General features: G+C 32.8%; 1 protein-coding gene and 2 pseudogenes across 1 annotated transcript; all 3 read right to left on the reverse strand.

Annotated features, from left to right (window-relative positions):
- Positions 1 to 2,088: 2,088 nt before the first annotated feature.
- LOC148943016 (GPI alpha-1,4-mannosyltransferase I, catalytic subunit-like) lies at positions 2,089 to 3,212 on the reverse strand (annotated as a pseudogene).
- Positions 3,213 to 6,793: 3,581 nt separating this feature from the next.
- On the reverse strand, positions 6,794 to 7,965 carry LOC148943017 (uncharacterized). The gene is made up of 2 exons (XM_089102421.1): positions 7,937 to 7,965; positions 6,794 to 7,133 (listed from the first exon to the last, which is right to left on the reverse strand). Exons 1-2 carry the CDS (start codon positions 7,963 to 7,965, stop codon positions 6,794 to 6,796), a joined length of 369 nt encoding a protein of 122 aa, XP_088958547.1.
- Positions 7,966 to 8,922: 957 nt separating this feature from the next.
- On the reverse strand, positions 8,923 to 10,098 carry LOC148943018 (uncharacterized; annotated as a pseudogene).
- Positions 10,099 to 20,212: the final 10,114 nt, after the last annotated feature.

Genomic DNA, 20,212 nt, shown 5'->3' on the forward strand with positions numbered 1-20,212 from the left:
ATGAAAGGGATTTTGGATTTTGCGAAATATTTTTTTGATTTATGAAGTATTGAAAAAAGGCCAATTTTGGTACCACAACTTTTAGCTTTTCTGTGTCCATTCTTTCACTACTAAATTCATAAGTCGTTTTAAACTGTTAGGACTAAAAGACAAGGAGAAAAGCATTCTTTCAAACGTGAACGTCCTCTCATACTCCAAGATTACTGTTGGCTTATACTTATCATCTGGATATGAATATATTTGCAGTTAATCGGCTCTAAGCTTGAAACTTGTCTAGCATTTGATCCTCTTAGTTAATCCAAGATTGTGTCCACCCGGGGTAACTGAATCACATCTTTTAATATGACTTCATTTAACCCCCTAAGGTCTACACAGCATCTGAGAGTACATTTGATCCGATCCACACAGCAACTGACAGCATATTGAATCAGTTTGAAGCCGAAGACTATTTTAAAACATTTTTTTAATAGTTATGAAAATGAAAACAGAAAAAGTTACTGCTAAATAAAAATCTTGTAACTTTTGAGATTTCCGGGAATTAAAGTTATATTTGTATTTTGATAGTAATTTCTTCATGTTCAAGTTTGATAAGTTTGGTAATATAATTGAAACCTTACTATTTATTTCTATTACACGGAAACTCATAGGAAAGATTAAAAAAAAATTGGTTGATAAACTGTTTCTTCGTTTTTTTCAGTGCTATTATTTTTGTGAAATACGTAGTTTGAACTAAACAATTGATCGTTAATCATCCATCTCGAATATTTTTTTCTTGTCTGGACGGGGAGTATTTACTTAAGTGCTTGGCTTGCTTGATATTTTTTTTTAATATCATTGAGAGGCACTGATGGGTCTCTATGATAGGCAGCGAGTATAAGTGGCCCTGCAACCACTCAAGAATAGAACCTTCATCAGAAATTAGTGTTGTTTCATGGAAAAGATAACTCCCAATGTGGGACATATCTTTTCTTTCTGAAGTTGGAAATGCTTGAACAAGCTATGGTTATCTTTTCTTGTTGTTTGTTCGATTTTTACAGCTTTATTTGCATCAAGCTGGGCTTGGTTTTAGTGAAAAACCTTTTCTATACTTTATTGACCCTTTGATAAGTTATCATTTCCCCAAGAAGTGTTGTCTTCTTTTTCTTCCATCTCGTACATTTTTGTCACTTTGTTTTTTTTTAGATCTTTTCGTTACTTTGGGTTTGTTATCTATTTAATTGTCTATTTAGTAAATATGTATGGTTCCGCTGGTTTAGGTTTCTATTTATCTATAAATATTATTGATACTTTTTTTTTGATTTTATGATAAACAAATTAGTTTTTAGGGTTTATTAATAAATTCTTTCCTATTTTCTTCTTGAAAAAGGAAAAAGAACAATATCCATAAAATATCAAATATGAGATACTAAAGAGGAAAAGCTTTTGACAGAGTGAAATGCTAGCAGAATAGAAAATTACGTGAATATTCTGTTGTTTCGTAAAAAGAAATGTTTTTTGTAGTTGTAAACAACTACAAAAACTTTGTCGCTTTGAAGTCTTTAATAAAAGTAATAACAGCCTTGAAGTTAAAGCAAGGAATAAACGAAACCAAAGAAAATTCTGTCATTAAGACTAAATATAGGCTTGTAAAAATAAATATTAAGACAGTCTGGGCTATTTTCATCTCTGCAATGCTCAGAATATTTATTTAGCTGAACTAAAGCTGTCAAAAAAAGTATGGAGTAAATCTTACGAACTTAACTTGCCATGCAGCGCTTTTCTGTGAAATATTTGAGTTGACAGTTAGACTCTTTAAATAAATGGTTTTTGCAATTACAAACTATTAAAATAATAGACAAAACTGAAAAAAATAAAATAAGCAATTTAAATTTTACATCGCCAAAACCCTGAAGTGTACTTCCATAGCATAGACGGAAAAAGGACACATTACGCATATTAATACAATGCCAATTAAAACGACTTAATATTTGTCAAACTAGAAACAAAGTAAAACAATACTTTAAACTATGTCTAGTGCAGAAGCTGTATTACTGGTTTGTTGTTTGGGTTTACTGCTTTGTTGTAGGCTTTGGTAGCGTACATTGATGATTATTTAATTTTCCAACTGCTTCTATCACGGGGAATATGATTTGACCATTACTTCAAGAATGTGGCAATTACATACGAAGAAAGAAAGCCATCCTATAAATGCAAAAAATAGAACATTTAAATGTTGAAATTCTAGTAAATAGGCAGGAAGTAGAAATATCATTATTCCTAGAACCCAAAAACTATTCATAGGAACCCAATAATGAACAGGAACTTCAATATCATACCAAATCAATGGCATAAAACTAAAGTACCAAAGGAAGTATTGCGCGGTAACAACCTTATTCAAAGTGACAAAAGAATAAACAATGACAAACATGCCAAATTCTAAACTTACCAGGCTTGAATATCTGTGCGTATAAAAGATTATGCAAAATCCAAAATAACAGAAAAATGAAAAATTGTGTTTTGAATCTTGTCGATATAGATGATAAAAATAAGTTTCCTCTAAGAACTCCCATCCATAAAAATTATAATAGGAAGCAGTGAATGAGAGAAAAGTGACATTAGTCATTAGCAGAAACTTTGATTGCCTTCTATTCACTGTTAAAATACTATTTCCCAATGCAAAGTATATTATTAGAGGAGAATAAGTGAGAGGATATATCTTAAAGTTGATACCCAGCCCATGGAAAAAGCCAGCTAACAAACACTCCTCTCGCTTCAAAAAGTACACACTACACAGCACTTAAAAAAAGAATAACAGATTCAGAGCTTCCTCTGGTGGATACAGCTATAACCACAGGATTGTAAAGCCACATTAACGCACTGATTAGTCGATATTCTTGATACCTCACGAATTTAAAAATAAGCCATGAAATTACTATGTCAAATATAACAATTATAATCTTTCCACATGCATTACTCATTTACACATTGGCTGTTAGGATTTGTGAAAGCAAGGGGGTACATCGATAAGTCTCCTGTTTGTATTGTGACTTTCCCATTGTAATGTACTTGGCCGCACCTGTGTAAATAACATAATCAATATCCGTATACTTTGGTTCAATATAAATGTCATGGATATGGCTCCATAATATGAGGAGAATGTGCACTAAAAGCCCATAAAATAAATTGATGAGTAACTGATCCTGATTAAGCAGGGGCTCTATCATTTTCGACATCTTCTTTTCTCTAGAAAAAAAGAAGCTTCACCAGCTTGCAATAATCAAAGGTTCATAATTTTCTTTTTTACTTCACCCTTTCGTTAAAACTGCAATAAGTATGATCGTATTCCCTTACAATTTTATTAAGGGATTAATTTCAAAACTTCTAAAGGAATTACTGCATTTTACATACCTATATCTAAATTCTTTTATAATGTTGAAAATAACAATTTCTACTGCAGTGTTATAGAAAAAGGTAGCATATTGTAAAATATTGATTCTTGTAATCATGTATTTCTTATATTATTATCTTGTCTAAAGATAAGCGTGTATACAATTTGTATTCACTTATTACGTCATATATGACAAATGAAACTCAGAGAGGAATGAAGCTAACAAAATGAAAAATAAAATCAAAAAGGGTGAAAAAACGAGGATTTTATCAGCCAGGCAAACCATGAAGAAAACAAAATATAAGCAAATATTTTGACAAGGACCTCTGCCAAGTCGTCCTCAGTGCTAAACAAAAAAAAGAAGACAAAGAAAAAAGAACGAAAATCTAACCTTTCGAAGTTCACCCTACAAAGACAGAACAGACATGATGAGTGTGACTACCGCTGCAAACCAGATATTACGTCATATATGGTTATAACTTATACGATGTAACTATATCGTTATAACTTTCTTCCTACTGTCTCTCCTTTCATTGCAAGACATTCGTTATAAGACCATTAAAATCAGTCACAATACCAATCATGGCGGGCTTTTAGACGTTAGAAACACTTTTTTATTCACCTCTTTCACTGCCACTGAGTCGATTTAGCGTTAAATGTAAACTAAAAAAAAATGTGTAAAAAGTTATGATTATGCTAAGTTTCCTGAGAAACAATTAGTGTTAGTTTCTGTAGCTTAAAGCTTACCACTTTTATTTCAGAACTGTTTCGACGTGGAGTAATGACGTAAGTATGACTTTTACTGCAAATGATTAGACGAAATAAATGTGTCACTGTGTCATTAGAACACGTTAGCTGGAATATATTCCACAGATTTCGAACATAAGAAATACATTTTTTTTAGTCTTCATTTTAAAATAGTAAAATCATTACCTCCCTTCATTTTGTGAATTAATGTCCCTGAAAAATCTTAAAATTGTTAAAAGGGAGGGTCTACCAAGTATACCCACGTAGCTGGACAACAAACAAACGTTGAACCTTCACCCGTGTCCATTACATCGCTCTATCATCTTAATGCACAAATGAGCCCTTAAAGCAAAACAGGACGGAAAGACCAGAGGCTACTAAAAGCACGCAACTATGCTTGACAAAACACTTGTACATTGTAATTTAGATAAATACAAACATTGAATATGGTCTTGTTTCGGCAAGTTTTCTTTGTAATTTGCTCTTTAGCTTGTTTTACCGTCCCCGGGTGTGCCGCCTCGGGCATTTTCCCCTCCTGGATCTGTCCCTGATAGAGATTAAGTAAAAAAAACAAGTTTTTTAAACTGAAAGTAAGGAGCGACATTAAAACTTAAAACGAACAGAAATTATTCCGTATATGAAAGGGACTGTCCCCTCCTCAACGCCTCGCTCTTTACGCTAAAGTTTTTTATTGTTTTAAAAAATAAATTTGTAAGACAGAGTCAAACTTTAGGGTAAAGAGCGAGGCGTTGAGGAGGGGACAACCCCGTTCATATACGGAATAATTTCTGTTCGTTTTAAGCTTTAATGTCGCACCTTACTTTCAGTTTAAAAAACTTGTTTTTTTTATTTAATTTCTGATCGTTTTTTAGTTAATGCAGCTTTTATTTGCATAAAAATTTTACTTTTTTTTTGCTAAATGGATGTCTTTACAATTTAAGTTACGTAACTAACTTCTATATTCGTATATTTTTCTTCTGGCAAAAACTACAGAGTTGCAGATTTGTGCAGAAATGAGCTTGAAACCTATGTAATAGGGTTTTCTGATACGCTGAATCCGAAGGTGTGATTTTCATTAAAATTCTTTCACTTGTAGGGGATGTTTCCCCCCTCTTTAAAAAATCGAGTTAATTTTCTCAGGCTCGTAGCCTTTCATGAGTAATACTAAACTTAATAAAATTTATATATTTAGAATCAGCATTTTAAACACATTCTTTTGATACATTTATTGACATCAAAATTCCGTTTTTAAAAGTTTCGGTTACCATTGAGCCGGGTCGCTCCTTACTTACAGTTCGTTACCACGAACTGTTTGATGTGAGGTAAAACCTATATTTAATACCCAATTTTTTTTAAACACATGTTTACTTGTATAGTTTCTTCGCCTAAATCCGAAAAAGATTCTTTTTTAAGATTTACTTTGTTTATTTTTTAAACCTAAAAATGGTGGCCGGTGTTTACCCACCACCAAGAAAAATGCTCGATTGACCACGTAATGTTCATGCAAGTAAAAAAAAAAAAATGAAAGATTCTTCGTCGAATGTTTTAGCCATTCGAGTATAGAACTAGCAGTGGGTTTCAAGTTCGTAAACAGTAATGAAATTTGATCGTCGACATTACTTTCTCAACCAATTCCTTATAATTGGACTGGTGAAGAAGAGAATCTCAGGAAAACAGGGTGTGCAGGACCGTCACAAAACGGAAAATCCAGCATACCTTTGATAGCCCTTGTACCTGTACCTATGTGATGGCAGAAAGCCCTTTCGAGGAATCATCCGAAAGCCAATACAAAAGTCAGTTTGAAAAAATTTCTCGTCGTAAATTGCACAAAATCAAGAAATTTAGAGCTAAAAACACGTTTATTTATTAAATTATTAGTCAAGTTCCTGATTGTGAAAATCCCTTTGATATAGTTTAAGGTTTGGGAGCGTACATTGATGATTGTTTAATTTTCCAACTGCCTCTATCACGGGGAATATATGATTTTACCATTACTTCAAGACTATAGCAATTACATACGATGAAAGAAAGACATCCTAAAAATACAAAAAATTGAACATTTAAATGTTGAAATTCTAGTAAATAGGCAGGAATTAGAAATGACATTATTCCTAGAACCCAAAAACTAAACATAACAACCCATCAATGAACAGGAACTTCAATATCATACCAAATCAATGGTATAAAACTGAAGTACCAAAGGAAGTATTGCGCGGTAACGACCTTATTCAAAGTGACAAAAGAATAAACAATGACAAACATGCCAAATTCTAAACTTACCAGGCTTGAATATTTGTGCGTAAAAAAGATTATGCAAAAGCTCTGGGTAATGAATGGTATATACCCCAGAACTGAAATGTTTTCAAAATGATAGAAAATATACCAGAAAACTGAAAAATTGTGTTTTGCATCTTGTCGACATACATGATAAAAACAAGTTTCCTCTAAGAACTCCCATCCATAAAATTATAATGGGAAGCAGTGAATGAGAGAAAAGTGACAATAGTCATTAGCAGAAACTTTGATTGCCCTCTATTCACTGTTAAAACTATTTCCCAGCGCAAAGTATATTAGAGGAGAATAAGTGAGAGGATATATCTTAAAGTGTATAGTGAGCCCATGGAAAAAGCCAGCTAACAAATACTCCTCTCGCTTTAAAAAGTACACACTACACAGCACTTAAAAAAGGATAACAGATTCAGAGCATCCTCTGGTGGATATAGCTATAACCACAGGACTGTAAAGCCACATTAACGCACTGATTATCCGATATTCTGGATGGCTCATGGATTTAAAAATAAGCCATGAAATCACTATGTCAAATATAACAAATATAATCTTTCCACATTCATTACTTATATACAAATTGGCTGTTAGGATTTGTGAAAGCAAGGGGGTATATCGATAAGTCTCCTGTTTGTATGGCGACTCTTCCATTGTAATGTACTTGGCTGCACCCGTGTAAATAACATAATCAGTATCCGTATACTTTGGTTCAATATAAATGTCATGGATATAGCTATATCCATAATATATAGGAGAGAATATACTATATCCATAATATGAGGAGAATGTGCACTAAGCCCATAAAATAAATGGATGAGTAACTGATCCTGCTTAAGCTGGCGCTCTACCATTTTTGACATCTTCTTTTCTTCAGAAAAAAAGAAGCTTCACCAGCTTGCAATAATCAAGGGTTCATAATTTTCTTTTTTACTTCAACCCTTCGTTAAAACCGCAATAAGTACACTTGTATGCCACTACAATTTTATTAAGGGATTAATTTAAAAACCACTAAAAGAATTACTGCATTTTACATACCTATATCTAATTTTTTTTTATTATTAACAAATGGGTCACAAAAAAAAATAACATACAAATCTCCATATAATGCTAACAAAACAAAACTGCACATAATACCAACAATATCAAAATAGGTCCCGACGCATATTAGCGTATTTGGGATGACCCAAAAAAAGGAACACTTGAACTACTTATACACTAATACACTTCCTCGGGGAAATAATACTCTCTGACTCCTCCTCTCCCCCCCTACCCCTACTAAACAAATAATCAACATTCTAAGGATAATACATTTTTCTTACAGGGAACATAGAGGAATTCAACACTCACACTCTATGATTCATCATGCTTCCTTTCATATACCGACTATCACCTCAATCAACACACAAGAAAATTTTTGTCTTTTAACATTCACAAGCATATGCTAACTCCCAGATTAATCACCTTATACGTGCCTACATTACTGGTTAAAACAAATACATCGCAAAGAAGCACGAAATTCCTCAAGAACCTTCTTACCTTTTACTTCCGCCGGAAGCCTGTTCCATACTTCAGGACCAACATACCTAATAGAAAATTTAGATTTGGTAGTAAATGGAACCGCCGTTCTAACTAATTCAACATTTCTAGTTTCATTACTAGAAATGCTGTTCATAAATGCTTTTATAATGTTAAAAATAACCAATTTTTACTACAGTGTTATAGAAAAAGATAGCTTATTGTAAAATATTGATTCTTGTAATTATTTATTTCTTATATTATTATCTTGTCTAAAGATAAGCGTCTATAAAATTCACTTATTACGTCATATATGGTTCCAAGTCAAACAATAATAACGTCATTCATCAAGGTTGGAACGAAAATGCAGTTTTTTGTCTAAATTGATTCAATTTCAAAAACTATTTTATTTTAGTTACAATAGCCACCAGATGTTACAATTTCTTTTGAAATGAGGCATTATACAGTTCTTTATGATTTTCCAGTGCCCAGCTAGATGAGGAGGAAAAAAACGGAAAAAATAAAAAAGATGCCATATATGCAGAAAATAGTTGTTGCAGCCAATTTTGTTGATTTTTAAGCCTATATACTTTACCTTGTTTTAATACCCCGTTGGCCATTCGAGGATAGAACTAGCAGTGGGTTACAAGTTCGTAAACAGTAATGAAATTTGATCGTTGACATTAATTTCTCAACCAATTCATTATAATTGGACTAGTGAACAAGAGAATCTCAGGAAAATAGGGCATGCAGGACAGTCACAAAACAGATAATCCAGCATACCTTTGATAGCCCTTGTACCTGTACCTATGCGATGGCAGAAAGCCCTTTCGAGGAATCATTCAAAAGCCAATACAAAATTATGTTTGAAAAAATTTCTCGTCGTAAATTGCACGAAATCACGAAACTTGAGCTAAAAACACGTTTATTTATTAAATTATTAGTCACGTCCCTGATTGCGAAAATCCCTTTAATATAGTTTAAGCTTTGGGAGCGTACATTGATGATTATTTAATTTTCCAACTGCTTCTATCACGGGGAATATATGATTTCACCATTACTTCAAGAATATAGCAAGTACATACGAAGAAAAAAAGACATCCTAAAAATACAAAAAATTGAACATTTAAATGCTGAAATTCTAGTAAATAGATAGGAAGTAGAAATGACATTATTCCTAGAATCCAAAAACTAAACATAAGAACCCATGAATGAACAGGAATTTCAATATCATACCAAATCAATGGTATAAAACTAAAGTACAAAGGGAAGTATTGCGCGGTAACAACCTTATTCAAAGTGACAAAAGAATAAACAATGACAAACATGCCAAATTCTAAACTTACCAGGCTTTAATATCTGTGCGTAAAAAAGATTATGCAAAAGCTCTGGGTAATGAATGGTATGTACCCCAGGACTGAAATGTTATGAAAATGTTAGATAATACACCAGAAAACTGAAAATTTGTGTTTTGGATCTTGTCGATATACATGCTAAAAATAAGTTTCCTCTAAGAACTCTCATCCATAAGAATTATAATAGGAAGCATTGAATGAGAGAAAAGTGACATTAGTCATTAGCAGAAACTTTGATTGCCTTCTATTCACTGTTAAAATAATATTTCCCAGTGCAAAGTTTATTAGAGGAGAATAAGTGAGAGGATATATCTTAAAGTGAACAGTCAGCCCATGGAAAAAGCCAGTTTAAAAATACTCCTTTCGCTTCAAAAAGTACACACTACACAGCACTGAAAAAACGATAACAGATTCAGAGCTTCTTCGGGTGGATATAGCTATAATCACAGGATTGTAAAGCCACATTAATGCACTGATTAGCCGATATTCTCGATAACTCACGGATTTAGAAATAAGCCATGAAATTACTATGTCAAATATAACAAATATAATCTTTCCACGTGCATTACTTATATACACATTGGCTTTTAGGATTTGTGAAAGCAAGGGGGTATATCGGTAAGTCTCCTGTCTGTATGGTGACTCTCCCATTGTAATGTACTTGGCTGCACTTGTGTATATAAAATAATCAATATCCATATACTTTGGGTCAATATAAATGTCATGGATATAGCTCCATAATATAAGGAGAATGCGCACTAAAAGCCCATAAAATAAATGGATGAGTAACTGATCCTGCTTAAGCAGGCGCTCTACCATTTTTGACATCTTCTTTTCTCCAGAAAAAAAAGAAGCTTCACCAGCTTGCAATAATCAAGGATTCATAATTTTCTTTTTTACTTCACCCTTTCATTAAAACCGCAATAAGTACACTTGTATACCACTACAATTTTATTAAGGGATTAATTTAAAAACCACTAAAAGAATTACTGCATTTTACATACCTATATCTAAATTCTTTTATAATGTTAAAAATAACAATTACTACTACAGTGTTATAGAAAAAGGTAGCTTATCGTAAAATATTAATTCTTGTAATTATGTATTTCTTATATTTTTATCTTGTCTAAAGATGAGCGTATATAAAATTTGTATTCACTTATTACGTCATATATGGTTACAAGTCAAACGATAATAACGGCATTCATCAAGTTTGAAACGAAAATGCAGTATTTTGTCTAAATTGATTCAATTTTAAAAACTATTTTATTTTAGTTACAATAGCCACCAGATGTTACAATTTCTTTTGAAATGAGCCATTACACAGTTCTTTATGATTTTCCAGTGCCCAGCTAGATGAGGAGGAAAAAACGGAAAAAAATGATGCCATAAATGCAGAATATTGTTGCTGCAGCCAATTTTATTGATTTTTAAGCCTATATATTTTACCTTGTTGGTCAAGCCAAGAGATTACTTTTTTGCTTAAGAGCAGTTCTTAGCATTGCTGTTAAACGGCTACATGTTTTACAAAGCCATAGCGTTGGTGCGCGTTTCAGTTGATAAACTGCATTGCACTAAATTGAATTATTCTGGTATCACTGTTTGCATAACAACGCTTGGATAAGAATTCTTTTAAGTTTTCGCTCCATTTATGCAGGAGTCAATTGGTTCACGAAAAAACACAAAACATTGAAATTTGGGGGGATGACTTCGTTTTCAGCAATGAACATTTAAAAAAAAATCGAATCATCTTTCAGGAACAAATCCAAAATTCCCTTTTTACCATTTCTTTATTCCATGTCTAAAGTAGGGTGTTTTTCATTAATTTTCAATTCGATCCCATTTTTTTAACAAGAAATCGTGCTTCATCTTCCCAAAAACATTGTAAGTTAAGAGGAATATCTGTCCAGCATTGAGGACTATCGTCATTGCAAAAATAACAATTTGTATTTGCGGAACCAGAGTAAATCCACGACAGGCCTAAAATCACAAGATTCAACAAACCTTCACGCTGCTGTAAAAGTGTAACGAGCATGTAAATCGCCAAAGAGGGAAATCACCTTAAAGATAAATCGTAAGTTAAAAGCTAAAACTTAAACGTAAATCCCCAAAATGGTAATAAGGACATTTAAACAGAATGTCTAAGATAGAAGAGTATGATTTGTAGATTGCCAATAAACTTGCAATATTGTAGATGAGAAGTGAAGAATCTTTCTAGAACTTCATTACTAGTGGTAGGACGTAAACAATAGCTTTGATTTGAAAAACAAAGATAAAAAAGCTTTCAAAATGCTCCAACATTTAATGAAAATTTTTTTTATAGTCTTGATTATGTATTGAAGCTGTTCAGAGTTTTGTCTAGCTCTAGTTTTGTTTTTTTGGCTTCTAACCACATATTGATACTGGTTGTCGCCTGGAGGAAGATATTGATAAAACGCAAACTAATTTGGACACTTTCTATGTATTTTAGCAATTGCAAAGAAAGATAAAAAAAAATCAAACGACGCTCCCTCTTTTATTTCCAAAACAAGACAAAAACTTATTAGTTTGTTAAAATAATGAATGTTTGGTCAAATGGAACTTCTTAAAAATTTCATTTTTGACACACTGGTTAAAATTGTGATTACATGGAAGAGAAACGTTTGCTATATATGTTACATATTTTGCATACTTTTGGGAGCCTGGTCAGGAATCTTATCACAACAATAGTTTTTATCAGGGATATTAGAAATATAAAGGAATTAAATCTCTTCATCCTGGAGATTTTAGTTAGGGAAAAAGTTTTATTCTCGAAAGAAAGTAGCCTTTTTGTTTCTATACGCATCCTTCTTTCTTTGACGGATCTTCTTACGTCTCAGAAATATTTAGCTTCACTTGGTTCATACCGTTGCGCTTTCAAGAAATAACTTCCGTTTTGATGATTCAGATTTTATTCCTTTTTTGCTTAAGAGCAGTTCTTAGCATTGCTGTTAAACGGCTACATGTTTTACATAGCCATAGCGTTGGTGCGCGTTTCAGTTGATAAACTGCATTGCACTAAATTGAATTATTCTGGTATCACTGTTTGCATAACAACACTTGGATAAGAATTCTTTTAAGTTTTCGCTCCATTTATGTAGGAGTCAATTGGTTCAAGAAAAAACACAAAACATTGAAATTTGGGGGGATGACTTCGTTTTTAGCAATGAACATAAAAAAAAATTCGAATCATCTTTCAGGAACAAATCCTAAATTCCCTTTTTACCATGTCTTTATTCCATGTCTAAAGTAGGGTGTTTTCCATTAATTTTCAATTCGATCACATTTTTTTAACAAGAAATCGTGCTTCATCTTCCCAAAAACATTGTAAGTTAAGAGGAATATCTGTCCAGCATTGAGGACTAGCGTCATTGCAAAAATAGAAATTTGTATTTGCGGAACCAGAGTGAATCCATGAAAGGCCTAAAAGCAAAAGATTCAACAAACATGCACGCTGCTGTAAAACTGTAACGAGTATGTAAATCGCCAAAGAGGGAAATCACCTTAAAGATAAATCGTAAGTTTAAAGCTAAAACTTAAACGTAAATCCCCAAAGTGGTAACAAGGACATTTAAACAAAATGTCTAAGATAGAAGAGTATGATTTGTAGATTGCCAATAAACTTGCAACATTGTAAATGAGAAGTGAAAAATCTTTCTAGAACTTCATTACTAGTAGTAGGACGTAAACAATGGCTTTGATTTGAAAAACAAAGATAAAAAAACTTTCAAAATGTTCCAACGTTTAATGAAGAAATTTTTTATAGTCTTGATTTTATATTGAATCTGTTCAGAGTTTTGTCTAGCTCTAGTTTTCTTTTTTTTTGGCTTCTTACCACATATTTATACTGGTTGTCGCCAGGAGGCAGCTATTGCTAAAACTGAAAAGAATTTGGGAAGTTTCTAAGTATTTTATCAATTGCCAAGAAAAATAAACAAAAATGCAACGACTCTCCCTCTTTTATTTCCAAAACAAGCCAAAAACTTATTAGTTTGTTAAAATAATGGATGTTTGGTCAAATGGAACTTCTTAAAAATTTCATTTTTGACATACTGGTTAAAATTATGATTACATGGAAGAGAAACGTTTGCTATATATGTTACATATTTTGCATACTTTTGGGAGCCTGGTCAGGAATCTTATCACAACAATAGTTTTATCAGGGATATTTGAAATATAAAGGGATTAAATCTCTTCATCCTGGAGATTTTAGTTAAGGAAAAAGTTTTATTCTCGAAAGAAAGTAGCCTTTTTGTTTCTATACGAATCCTTCTTTCTTTGACGGATCTTCTTACGTCTCAGAAATATTTAGCTTCACTTGGCTCATACCGTTGCGATTTCAAGAAATAAACTTCCGTTTTGATGATTCAGATTTTATTCCTGTTTTGATTAAGAGCAGTTCTTAGCATTGCAGTTAAACGGCTACATGTTTTACATAGCCATAGCGTTGGTACGCGTTTCAGTTGATAAACTGCATTGCACTAAATCGTATCACTGTTTGCATAACACCGCTTGGATAAGAATTCTTTTAAGTTTTCGCTCCATTTATGTAGGAGTCAATTGGTTCAAGAAAAAACACACAACATTGAAACTTGGGGGGAAGACTTCGTTTTCAGCAATGAACATTAAAAAAAAATTCGAATCATCTTTCAGGAACAAATCCAAAATTCCCTTTTTACCATGTCTTTATTCCATGTCTAAAGTAGGGTGTTTTCCATTAATTTTCAGCTCGATCCCTTTTTTTTAACAAGAAATCGTGCTTCATCTTCCCAAAAACATTGTAAGTTAAGAGGAATATATGTCCAGCATTGAGGACTATCGTCTTTGCAAAAATAGAAATTTGTATTTGCGGAACCAGAGTGAATCCATGAAAGGCCTAAAAGCAAAAGATTCAACAAACATGCACGCTGCTGTAAAACTGTAACGAGTATGTAAATCGCCAAAGAGGGTAATCGCCTTAAAGATAAATCGTAAGTTAAAATCTAAAACTTGAACGTAAATCCCCCAAATGGTAACAAGGACATTTAAACAGAATGTCTAAGAGAGAAGAGTATGATTTTTAGATTGACAATACACTTGCAATGGTGTAAATGAGAAGTGAAAAATCTTTCTAGAACTTCATTACTAGTAGTAGGACGTAAACAATGGCTTTGATTTGAAAAACAAAGATAAAAAAGCTTTCAAAATGCTCCAACGTTTAATGAAGAAATTTTTTATAGTCTTGATTTTATATTGAGGCTGTTCAGAGCTTTGTCTAGCTGTAGTTTTCTTTTTTTTTGGCTTCTAACCACAGATTGATACTGGTTGTCGCCAGGAGGCAGCTATTGATAAAACTGCAACGACTTTGTAAACTTTCGAAGGAGTTTATCCATTGCCAAGCAAAATAAAGTATCTCCATCCCAAAAATCTTTAACCCAAAGGGATTAAAATTTAAATTTTATGTTTGTGGCAACCAAAACCATGATAGCTCCGAAATTTGGTTTAGAATAGAAGTGAAACCGACAAGATACTAAACGATCTGGTCTAAGAGCAAAATGAAGATACTCAAAAATATTTTTTTTATATAAACAAACACTATTCGAGGTGTAATGACAACCCTTCACGTACTAGGGTTAAACTTCTTGACAAATAACCTTAAAGATTCTGAACCGGATGGCTTTTTTTGGAACCATTTTGACCGTTTTATTTTCAAAACCGACAAAAATCAGAGTAGCCCGAAACAAAGATGATAAAATATTACCGTACAAAACAAGCTGTGGCTCTGACATTCAACGGTATTTCGTGAGTGAATACTCGAACGTCATAGACATCAAGATAAGATTTTTGAATCCGTTTAGATAAAACTTAGTAATAGATAAAACATGAGTAATTGGTAGCAAATTGAAAGGCTTTACTGTCTGATTGTGGGTAACATCTGCCTAAATATAGCTATTTTGTGCAAATGGACAATCGGACATTAAACCACATTTGAAAGTTGATACTAGTGACAAGTCCTGTTTTTCAAATGAGGCAAAATTTATTGCAGGTGGTTCAATGGCCAATTTTAGGGACAGACTTAACTCCCATGCTATGCATGTACATTCATCCGCCATGCAAATTTACCTCCAATAAACAGCTATGCTAAGGTAAATTGAATTTAGAATTTATGCTGGGTCCTGAAACAAAGTGATTCCTTTCCAATGGCACAGGAATTTTCATCCATGGAGTCAATGGAGTCAAATTTTCATCCATGGAGTCAAATTTTTTTTCCAAAAAATCACTTGGCAGTACTTCGTACTCCTTATACTGGTATTAAGCGGAGCATTTATCAAACCATTCGGTCCGAAAGCAAAATAAGCTCGCATAGTACTGCCACTGTTAATAAAGGTTAAAGAGGAGCAAGATATTCTACGTAGACTGTCGGTCAATAGTTCCCACTTGTTATCCAGATTTGATACAACTTGTTGAAGCCATACGTCGAAATCAACTCTAGTTGGTGCAGATTTTTGAGGGAATCTTGATTTTATTGTCTTCCAATATCCTTGAATAAAAGAAAAATGTAACTTGCTATTCATGACATGAAGTTTGTCCTGAAATGGACTAGAGAAAGATCGACTATTTGAATAGTCACTATATTGTTTTTTATTTTAAAATATTATTTGTGTTATATTAACTGCTTTGAGTGTCTTATAAACTCCCGTCAAAACTGCTCTGTGTAAACAGATCTGTGTTATTAAACGTCGTTTGACTAGTATTTTGACATATTTCTTCAAGGTATGAAAGTTGTCAAAGCATCCTCTGAATTGTTGTTGTAAGAGGTTGGGATAGGTCTTGTTCATCATCTTATCGGTTTGATATTTTCAATAGAGGATTGGCCTTGGATGCTTAATAGTTCATAATATAGGGTTTAACATTCGTGGCTAAATGTAGACAATCTAATTTTAGGCTAATACATACTCAGAGGCTATTAGCTTCACTCTATCTGATTTCTTCTAATGAAATATATATTATGAAGAAAACTTTGACGTTATTAACATGAAAGATTAAGAAAAGTTTAAGTTTTTCAATGATATTTGTGTAGAATTTTTTACCGGTTTTTTCTCAAAAATTGATATCAATTTAAATGATTATTAAACGACTCGGAGCATGAATTGCTCTTCGTATAGCAGTCCACTGTGGTTTTTCAGGGTTTGAAACTCTCAATTCTTTTTTTGTTTCTTATTTTTACTATTTTGTCTATTTGACTTGTCTGTACTGGTTTATAATTAGACTAGAGGGGAGGGTGGCTCGTCATTGAGTAATAGTAAAAGCAAACCAGAACGATTAATATTAGCTATCCGAAAGAATGCACTGCCTTTTCTGTTTATCCTAATTTTGGCTTATATTGTATTTAAACAAGCATAACAGTATTCATACACTGACTTGCGTTACATTTACATGGCTCGAAAGCAGCCTTGGTTTATAATTCAAATTTGAACTTTCTTCTGACGCATTTCGTGCGGCTAGTTCAGAATTTGAACTTTTTCTAACAGAAAGTTCCAAAAGTGATAAAATCTTTGCAACATTCAATACCACAGGCATCCAGATTAGCCATATATATGAACATACTAAAATTGTCTATTAATGTTCTAGGTAGATAGACGCCACAAACAATCTTGGGGCAATGTGTAAAGCTATCTCCAACTTCAAAACACGGCTTTGGGGGGCAATGACCAAAGGCACTTGATATTGAGGGCAGATAATTGACAACACCACAATTAGTAGCAGTAGTATGTCTGAAACTGAACAAAAGAGACCAGAATATGCAAAATGGAAAACTTAAGAAAGGTAAAGAAAGTGTAGCTTTGGCAGCATGACTAGAATAAAGCCTTATTCGATTATGAAAGACTGGCTGACTCCATCTGCTCCCTCCCCCTCTTCTAGGAGATTTCTTATATCAATTAATACTAAATTAATATTTTCGTTATGAGGAACTTTGCAATACAGGTTGAGGAACCTAAAGTGATTTTGCCGCTGAAGTCTTAAAGTTTCATTTCTTTGCATTATCTACCTGTTTTTGGGGAGGTGCTTAAACAAATTTTGAATAAAAACATCATTGATACCTGTTTATAATCGGTGAGACCACTAAGTAGTTTCCTAGATTCCGGGAAGGATTTAACCCGGGTAAAATTAGTTAGTGGGATGTATAAAATTACTTGTTCTCGTGGGAAATTTTATATTGGTAGAACTCAAACAGCATTCTCAGTAATTTTGTTCGCTACAAGTTTTGACTTAACAACAAGTTTCCATTCCGATATCGAAGGTTTTATATTGGTAGAGCTCTTCAACAATTTCCTGACAGATTTATTGAGCATCGCAACTCGTTAGAAGAAACCCTAATATTAAGCAAGCCTTCTGAAACTTTTGTTTTGGCTCTGGCGATGCATACTTTCTTTCATCCTGAACATTCTTTACAATATCATGAGGCCACGGCTATTTCTGATGTTGGAGGGTTTTTTTTCAATGGGCTAGGGAGGCTATAAGAATTAAAAAAAAACAATGTTTGCTAATCTTTGAATAAATAGGGACACGGGGAATTTAAATATTAACCCAATTTATAATATAGTCTTTTGAAAATTGAACCGATATTAAATAAGGGAATTAACATTTTAAATAATCAATAGGGGACTAGATTACTTACTCGACCAAAAAGAATTGCTTCAATAATTGCTAACAAGAGGATTATTTCGCAAACGAATAATTAACTCAGTTTCAAATTTTATACTTTTTCCTCAGTTGCTTTGGTGATTTCATCCATGTAACTCTATTAGCTTCTTTTCCCTATGTGGATTAGTTGCGACAACTATATTTTATTAATATTGGTGGTGGATCTATTTGTTTTGAGTTTATTTTAGTTTATTTTTTTATTTTTGTTTCTCTTGCACTGAAGACGCCTAGCTTGCACACAGGCGAAATATCTGCTTTGTTTTAGTCCTTCATTTTTTCTCTCTACTGGCTCCAGTTTAGTTTGTTTTAGTTTCGTTGAGTTTTATCTCTCATTGTTTGTTTTTTATGGTTGGCAAGTTCAGCTTAAGAACTTTTTTATTCAAAATTGAATTAATAGTTGTATTTTTTATACTTGTTTGTGTGTCTGTAGCTTTTATAATATTGATATTGCCGCTAGCATTGGTGTCGACCAGAATAGATTGTTTGTTGGCAACTTGAATATTATGAAATATGACATTTTGTATTTGTAAATAGCCGTTGATCTTGAGATTTTCTGTGATTTTGACATTTTTTCCACTGAAGGAACTATTGATTTCAGCATTTTTAGTCTGAAATCCGTCAACATCGACAGATGCATTACATATGATACTTTTACATTTCCAGTTTTTTCCCTGAATTTTTCATTAATATTAACATTTTGAGCCTGAAATCGGTCAAAATAGACAGATCCTTTCATGTGATACTTTTGCATATCAAGTTTTTCCCCTGAAGTTTTATATTAATATAAATTGATTGCTTGATAAGGTCTTTGAATTTAAGAATCCTATTAGCTGTTAAAGAGCCAAATTTTTGAAGCTTTAAATAATTACTTTGTTCTCTTGAGACCATAATATATTTTTAGCTATTTGTTCTTACACTTTTTATATTATAACGAGCCTAGTAGTAAGAACCTTATCAAAAATCATAACACTTTTTAAAATTTTCAGGCATTGTTTTTTAAGTTTTAACTTAGAAATTAAATTATTGCTAAGATTCCATAAATATTTTTGCAGTTTACATAATAACTTCAGCGATCCATGTAATAATTTTTTTTTTAGATTTTCAGGAATTACCCTAGTTTCAATTTATCAGTCAGGTTTTCTGTTAAAAGCCTAAGGAATTACTACATTTTATATAATTATATCGAAATGCTTTAGAGCATGCAGCTACGGCTGAAACTATGATCTGGTTATTATTGGCTGTGTTCATAATTCACTAGGTTGCATCTACCGCTAATTTTACAGTGACCTAGATTTTGTTCCATATTATAATTTTGGACAAGGCGGTTCTAATTTTGTACTCTGTTTTTTTTTATCTGATTCTAGTTTTAGGAGTCATTAGCTTTTTAATTTTTTACTACGAGCTAGATCGTCTCTTACTAGGTTCCTAGTTTCCGCTAGAACCCGAATTATATGATACTTACATAACGTCCATTTAGAGTATCGACCCTTATTATAGCTACCACTGAAACCCTGATTACAAACAGGAAAAAGCCTATAGGTTTTTCTTAGTTGTCAAACAGTTCGTGGTAACGAACTGTAAGTAAGGAGCGACCCGGCTCAATGGTAACCAAAACTCTGGAAAATGGGATTTTGATACCAATAGATACATACAAGGAATCAGATTTTAATGCTGATTTTAAATATATAAGTTTCATCAAGTTTAATCGTACCCATCAACAGTTACGCGCCTGAGAAAATTTGGCTGATTTTCGAAAAAAGGGGGAAAGACCCCCTAAAAGCCATAGAACCTTAATGAAAATCACACCACCATATTCAGCGTATCAGAGAACCCTACTGCAGAGGTTTCAAGCTTCTATCTAGAAAAATGTGAAATTTTGAATTTTTTACCAGAAAAAAGATTACGGATGCGTGTTTATTTGTTTTTTTTCCAGGGGTGATCGTATCGACCCAGTGGTCCTAGAATATTGTGGAAGGGCTCATTAGAACGGAAATTAAAAGTTCTTGTGCCCTTTTTAAGTTATCGAAAAAATGGAGGGCAACTAGGCCCCCTCCCACACTCATTCTTTTCCCAAAGTCACCCAATCAAAATTTTGAGATTGCCATTTTGTTCAGCATGGTCGAAAATATGATAACTATGTCTTTTAGGATGACTTAGTCCCCAGAATTCTCCGGGGGGAGGGCTGAAAGTTATGAACTTTACCCAATGTTAACATATAGTATTGGTTATTGGAAAGTAT

Source organism: Artemia sp. Qi Xiang Cuo, chromosome 16 (genome assembly GCF_049724085.1).
Source record: "Artemia sp. Qi Xiang Cuo chromosome 16, ASM4972408v1, whole genome shotgun sequence".
Lineage (NCBI taxonomy): Eukaryota > Metazoa > Arthropoda > Branchiopoda > Anostraca > Artemiidae > Artemia > Artemia sp. Qi Xiang Cuo.